At 58.0% G+C, this 6624-nt stretch overlaps 1 protein-coding gene across 2 annotated transcripts; it reads left to right on the forward strand.

Moving 5' to 3' along the window:
• The first annotated feature begins 1054 nt into the window (after positions 1-1054).
• On the forward strand, positions 1055-5266 carry LOC133049484 (protocadherin-8). 2 transcript variants are annotated; one of them, XM_061133511.1, is made up of 3 exons: positions 1055-3682; positions 3867-4074; positions 4511-5266. In XM_061133511.1, the coding sequence occupies exons 1-3, from the start codon at positions 1055-1057 to the stop codon at positions 4885-4887; spliced, it is 3213 nt and encodes a 1070-aa protein (XP_060989494.1). In that variant the 3' UTR covers positions 4888-5266. The 2 variants fall into 2 exon arrangements, with proteins under 2 accessions (XP_060989494.1, XP_060989495.1); XM_061133512.1 differs by having other exon boundaries at positions 1055-3388.
• The last annotated feature ends 1358 nt before the right edge of the window (positions 5267-6624 follow it).

Consider the following 6624-nt stretch of genomic DNA (forward strand, 5'->3'; position numbering starts at 1 on the left):
GCCATTCTATTTCCACTACTAACGAGGGCTTCATAAGCCTTTGATACAGTCTGATCTTTGAAACCTTTCCAAATCTCCTCAAGCTTATGCTAAATCCTATTTGGAACTTTTTTTTTCCCCCCTTGCCTGCTAGCGCCCAGGGCTTAAGAAAGCCATTTGGACAGTGACATGCATACTAACACGTCTCAGAGCTCTTTTCTGAAAAGGAAGGGGCAGCTCCGATCACCGGGGCTCACACGAGCAAAACACAATTGCGTACACAAATTTGAATAAAATCAATTTCCCCTTATCCTTCGAGCTCCTCAATCTAGAGGCTATTTCCGAGCGCCGTGGGAAGTTGGGAAAGAAGGCGAACTGAGCCTCAGCCGGCAGAGCAAGTCTGAAGAGAAGGCGGCCCGGGGGCGGGGGGGGGGGGGGGGGGGGGCGAGCGATTTCAAAGCCTCTGGGGTGCAAAAAAACAAAAACAAAAACAGAGTGGGTGTGGGGTCTCGAGCCACTAGGGCGAAATCCCAGCGCGATTGCTCTCGGCTCAAGCGGCCGGTACAGGAGGGTCACAACTAACAGAACCATCCGCTCCTGTAACGCCGGCGACCTGTGCCAACCCCTCTGCACGCAGAGCGCTGACGGGAGGTGAAAAAAGCCAAAGGAGTTAAAGAAACAAAGGAAGGATTCTCTATTTTCCCTTTCTTGTTTTCCCCTCTAAGCCCCTCCACCGTAACCGGATCGTCAAGGGCTGGCGTAGCGGCGGCGCTAGAGCCAGGCCGCCATTGGCTGCCCAGTTCGGGTGATTTGCATTTCGGCGGCTATAAAAGCGGAGGCGGCTCAGCGCCGAGCAGCTCCAGCCCGAAGAGCGAAGGGGAAGGTGCGGAGTGTGGGCGGGATCCACGCGTCCTCCGAGCCCGCCCGAGCCTCGGAGCTGCAGCCTGCAGACTTCTCCTGCACACGGCTCGCCAAAAAAGCGTGCACTCGGGAGCCTGGGACTCACGCCCGGACCTGCAAACCACAGAGGAAATCGCTCGCTCAGCGTTTTGCAATAGCGCTTGGGGCTGGCGGCATGAGTCCAGCCAGGCGCGGGGGCAGCCCCTGCCTTTTCCCCTTGCAGCTCTTCAGCCTCTGCTGGGTGCTCTCGGTGGCCCAGAGCAAGACTGTGAGATACAGCACCTTCGAGGAGGATGCCCCCGGCACGGTCATCGGGACCCTGGCCGAAGACCTGCATATGAAAGTGTCCGGAGACACAAGCTTCCGCCTGATGAAGCAGTTCAACAGCTCGCTGATCCGAGTGCGCGAGGGCGACGGGCAGCTGACCGTCGGGGACGCGGGCCTGGACCGAGAGCGGCTGTGCGGCCAGGCCCCTCAGTGCGTGCTGGCCTTCGACGTGGTCAGCTTCTCCCAGGAGCAGTTCCGGCTGGTGCACGTGGAGGTGGAGGTGAGGGACATCAATGACCATGCGCCGCGCTTCCCCCGGGCCCAGATTCCAGTGGAGGTGTCCGAGGGCGCTGCGGTGGGCACGCGCATCCCCCTGGAGGTGCCCGTGGACGAGGACGTGGGCGCCAACGGGCTGCAAAGCGTGCGCCTGGCCGAGCCCCACAGCCCCTTCCGCGTGGAGCTGCAGACGCGCGCGGACGGTGCCCAGTGCGCCGACTTGGTGCTGCTGCAGGAGCTGGACCGCGAGAGCCAGGCCACCTACAGCCTGGGGCTGGTGGCCCAGGACGGCGGCCGCCCGCCGCGCTCCGCCACAGCCGCCCTCAGCGTGCGCGTGCTGGACGCCAACGACCACAGCCCGGCCTTCCCTCAGGGCGCCGTGGCCGAAGTGGAGCTGGCGGAGGACGCGCCTGTGGGCTCGCTCCTGCTAGACCTGGACGCGGCGGACCCCGACGAGGGCCCCAACGGCGACGTGGTGTTCGCCTTCGGGGCCCGCACCCCGCCCGAGGCGCGCCGCCTCTTCCGCCTGGACCCGCGCTCCGGCCGCCTCACCCTGGCGGGGCCCGTGGACTACGAGCGCCAGGACACTTACGAACTGGACGTGCGGGCGCAGGACCGCGGCCCCGGGCCCCGCGCCGCCACCTGCAAGGTCATCGTGCGCCTCCGCGACGTCAATGACAACGCTCCGGACATCTCCATCACCCCGCTGGCCGCCCCGGGCGCGCCTGCTGCCTCGCCCTTCGCCGCCGCCGCCACCGCTCTTGGGGGGACGGAGGCGACCTCTTCGACCGGGCCTGGGACGCCAGAGGCAGGCGCCGTCTCGCTGGTGCCGGAGGGGGTGGCGCGGGAGAGCCTGGTGGCGCTGGTCAGCACCTCGGACAGGGACTCGGGCGCCAACGGGCAGGTGCGCTGCGCCCTCTACGGGCACGAGCACTTCCGGCTGCAGCCGGCCTACGCGGGCAGCTACCTGGTGGTGACCGCGGCGTCCCTGGACCGCGAGCGCATCTCCGAGTACAACCTGACGCTGGTGGCCGAGGACCGCGGCGCGCCCCCGCTGCGCACCGTGCGGCCCTACACGGTGCGTGTGGGCGACGAGAACGACAACGCGCCGCTCTTCACGCGGCCAGTCTATGAGGTGTCAGTGCGCGAGAACAACCCGCCCGGGGCCTACTTGGCCACGGTGGCCGCCAGGGACCCGGACCTGGGCCGCAACGGCCAGGTCACCTACAGGCTGCTGGAGGCCGAGGTGGGCCGGGCTGGGGGCGCCGTGTCCACCTACGTCTCCGTGGACCCAGCGACGGGGGCCATCTACGCGCTGCGCAGCTTCGACTATGAGACTCTTCGCCAGCTCGACGTGCGCATCCAGGCGAGCGACGGCGGCTCCCCTCAGCTCTCCAGCAGTGCCCTGGTGCAAGTGCGGGTGCTGGACCAGAACGACCACGCCCCGATCCTGGTGCACCCGGCGCCGGCTAACGGCTCCCTGGAAGTGGCGGTCCCCGGGCGCACAGCGAAGGACACGGCGGTGGCGCGGGTGCAGGCCCGGGACGCAGACGAGGGTGCCAACGGGGAGCTGGCCTTCGACCTGCTGCAGCAGGAGCCGCGAGAAGCCTTCGCCATCGGCCGCCGCACCGGGGAGATCGTGCTCACCGGCGACCTCTCGCAGGAGCCGCCCGGCCGAGTGTTCCGGGCGCTGCTGGTCATTTCCGACGGCGGCCGCCCCCCGCTCTCCACCACCGCCACCGTCAACTTCGTGGTGACGGCGGGCGGCGGACGCGGGCTGGCGTCGCCAGCCGGCGCGGGGAACCCGGAGCGCTCTCGCCCGCCCGGCTCGCGGCTCGCGGCGTCGGGGCCGGCGCTGCAGTGGGATACGCCGCTGATCGTCATCATCGTGCTGGCCGGGAGCTGCACGCTGCTGCTGGCCGCCATCATCGCCATCGCCACCACCTGCAACCGCCGCAAGAAGGAGGTGCGCAAAGGGGGGCCCCGCCGGGAAGAGCGGCCCGGGGCGGCGGGCGGCGGAGCCTCGGCTCCCGGCTCCCCGGAGGAGGCCGCCCGGGGAGCCGGGCCCAGGCCCAACATGTTCGACGTGCTCACCTTCCCTGGCAGCGGCAAAGCGCCCTTTGGCAGCCCCGCGGCCGACGCGCCCCCGCCCGCGGTCGCCGCCGCGGCCGAAGTGCCGGGCTCGGAGGGCGGCGGTGCCACCGGGGAAAGCGCCTGTCACTTCGAGGGGCAGCAGCGGCTCCGCGGCGCGCACGCCGAGGTGAGGCCTTCCTTCGGCCGGGCGCCGCGCTCGGTGCTCCGCGGACAGGCTGGGGGAAGGGACTGGAGGGGCCTGGGGGTGCGTGCGCGGGAGACGCCTAACCTGTCGCACTTGTGTTTTTTTGTTTTGTTTTGTTTTCTGTCCAACCCTCACCCCTGCTTGCTGCCCCCATCCCCGGCTGCAGCCCTACGGCGCCTCCCCCGGCTTCGGCAAGGAGCCGGCGCCCCCTGTGGCGGTCTGGAAGGGACACTCCTTCAACACCATCTCCGGCCGGGAAGCGGAGAAGTTCAGCGGCAAAGACAGCGGCAAAGGGGACAGTGATTTCAACGACAGTGATTCCGACATCAGCGGGGACGCTCTGAAGAAGGACCTCATCAACCACATGCAGAGCGGTGAGGGCTCCTCCTTCACGCCGGGTTCAGCGCGCGCCCCCCAACCCCGCCCTTGCTTTCCGCCGGGGTCTCTCTTCTGCATCTCGGTTTCCAGACCCCCGCTCTCCCATCCCCGCATTTTTCTGTCCTTGAGTTCCGGTTTCCAGCCTGCCTCAAACGGCGAATGCCAAAATGCCACGTTGAGACAGCGCCACCGCCTAAATAAACCCTCCGTCCTGTTAGGTTACTAGCTGAGAAGGGGAATTCTTTTTTAGTTATTTATTGCTTCCCTAAAGCCTAGGCAGCTTCGTATTAAGGTGGCCTTTCGGGAAACAGGGCTCATTTCAGATCTAGAACCAGGGCGTTCATCTTACACGCTTCCCTGCTCCGCCGCCCTGACCCTGACCGTCTGTGTAACCTCAGTAACCATCGTGCTTGTGTTTCTCCTTTCTGTTAGGCTTGTGGGCGTGCACCGCGGAGTGTAAGATCCTGGGCCACTCTGACCGCTGCTGGAGCCCCTCCTGCGCTGGAGGGCCCAGCACACACGCCTCGACTCACCCCCCAGCCCAGATGTCGACCTTCTGCAAGAGCACCTCCCTGCCCCGGGATCCTCTGCGCAGGGACAACTTCTACCAGGCCCAGCTGCCCAAGACCGTGGGGCTGCAGAGCGTCTACGAGAAGGTGCTGCACAGAGACTATGACAGGACAGTCACTCTGCTCTCCCCTCCTCGCCCAGGGAGGCTGCCAGACTTGCAGGAGATCGGGGTGCCCTTATATCAGTCCCCCCCTGGCAGGTACCTGTCCCCAAAGAAGGAAGCCAATGAAAATGTGTAAACCCATGCTGCATGTTGTCACTCATACACAGGTCACTCCAGAGACGTCCCTAAGTTATTGACCAGTTTCAGTGTTGTATATAGAAATATGCAAGATGTGCCTTAAAATGAAGTTGTTGGAAGCTATTTCCAATCACATTGGTACTGTTTGGTATTTGCAAACAAAAATGTAGTTAATGTAATTTTTATGAAATGTGTGCAGTATTTAATTTTTTCTTATCATGCTTTGACTTTCATTTCCCTTGCGGCTTGCCATTTTCTTAGTGTTTTTAACCTGTACATGGTGTAATGTAATGTTTGTATATAATGAAATTTTGTTATATTTTTATATAATAAAAGCTAAAGTGGAAGTTATTGCCAAAGGAACTGTCTGTTAGACAAAAAAAAATATGTTGGGATTACTTAATGGAAATTTATCTTTCACCCGAAACAACCTAGTGTTTGAGAAGTTTTGCCTGACCGAGTATAACTTGTATATCTTGAGTCTGTGGTAGATTTCAAGTTCAATTGTTATTTAATTACATTTGGTTTTCTGTAAACCCTGTCACTTATAAGCACAGTAATAAAGGATTTGTCATGTGTTTGAAGAATCTGCTAATTGCTTTTCCTACAGTTGCCTACAGTCATGCTTTCACAAATAATCTGAGTAGCAGCATTAAACTTTTTTTCAAGTGCTAATTATTTGGGCATTATTGGTGTTCACAGCAACTTTAAACCTGTGGAATTTCAAGTATTGGTGTCTCAGTCAAGTATATTGGTTGCTTTTGTAAAACATATGCCTCTCCATATACATCGGGCATGCTATAAAGTTCCTGCCCTCATTTATTTACTCAACAAATCTTTATGGAACAGGTACTAAAAAGTGGAGGAAAACTGAGTTTGGACTGTTCTTTCACTAATTAAACCTCTGTAAAGCTTTTACTAACTGCTGTAGCTCCTAAGGACTGGGGTTCAAGGTTAAGATGAGATAGACCCAAGAAGCTCTTAGCTTAAATATTAAGGATTTTAATACCAAAAAGAAACTCAAACTTATGGGTGAAATGATGCTTGGGATGTGTTTTAAAATATTCTAGAAGAAAGCACAAGGCTACATGAAACAAAACATTGGTCATGGTTTATGTGTGTGTGAGGGGAGAAGCTTATACTAACCTATTTGTGTATTTGTGTTTGAAAATGTATGTAATGAAGGTTTTTAAACACACACACACTAAAGACTTACACCTGTCTTATACTCTGTGCATTCATTTTATTAGAAATTAATAATGAGAGCTAACATTTCCTGAATGAGCTTTGATATGAGTGGATCTCCTTACAAAGATACTCTGCATGAATTATCTCATTTAATCCTCAAACCTCCCCCTTGAGAATGGGAGCTATCATTATTTCCATTTTACAGATAAGGAAGCAGGGACACAATTTAGGTAAGACACTCAAAGTTCACAAAGCTAGTCAGTGGCCAGGATAAGATTTAACCAAGATTATTCAAGGCAAGAAAATAAAATGAAATAGTGAAATGTGTTTTTGTTCTTTTTAACTTGAAAGAAACAAAGAGTTAAATAGAAAAGTCCCAATGCATTGCCTTTACTGCCTGATTATTGTTTAGCACTTTATATTTGTGAAGTGCCTGTGTTCCTTTATTACTAATTATAGAGAGTGAGGCGCTGTAATGAATAGTGGAGCCCTCAAAGCTGCCTGTTGAAGTCATAATTGAAACCAGTGGTGGCTCCAAGCTCAACAG

The sequence above is a fragment of the Dama dama genome, chromosome 30, assembly GCF_033118175.1.
Source record: "Dama dama isolate Ldn47 chromosome 30, ASM3311817v1, whole genome shotgun sequence".
Classification (NCBI taxonomy): domain Eukaryota; kingdom Metazoa; phylum Chordata; class Mammalia; order Artiodactyla; family Cervidae; genus Dama; species Dama dama.

What these genes read in the sequence shown, in the direction of transcription:
- LOC133049484 (XM_061133511.1), top strand. Translation starts at nt 1,055, where the DNA reads ATGAGTCCAGCCAGGCGCGGGGGCAGCCCCTGCCTTTTCCCCTTGCAG. An exon ending in TCCGCGGCGCGCACGCCGAG is followed by an intron (nt 3,683 to 3,866) that starts GTGAGGCCTTCC and finishes CCCCGGCTGCAG; the next exon opens with CCCTACGGCGCCTCCCCCGG. An exon ending in CATCAACCACATGCAGAGCG is followed by an intron (nt 4,075 to 4,510) that starts GTGAGGGCTCCT and finishes CCTTTCTGTTAG; the next exon opens with GCTTGTGGGCGTGCACCGCG.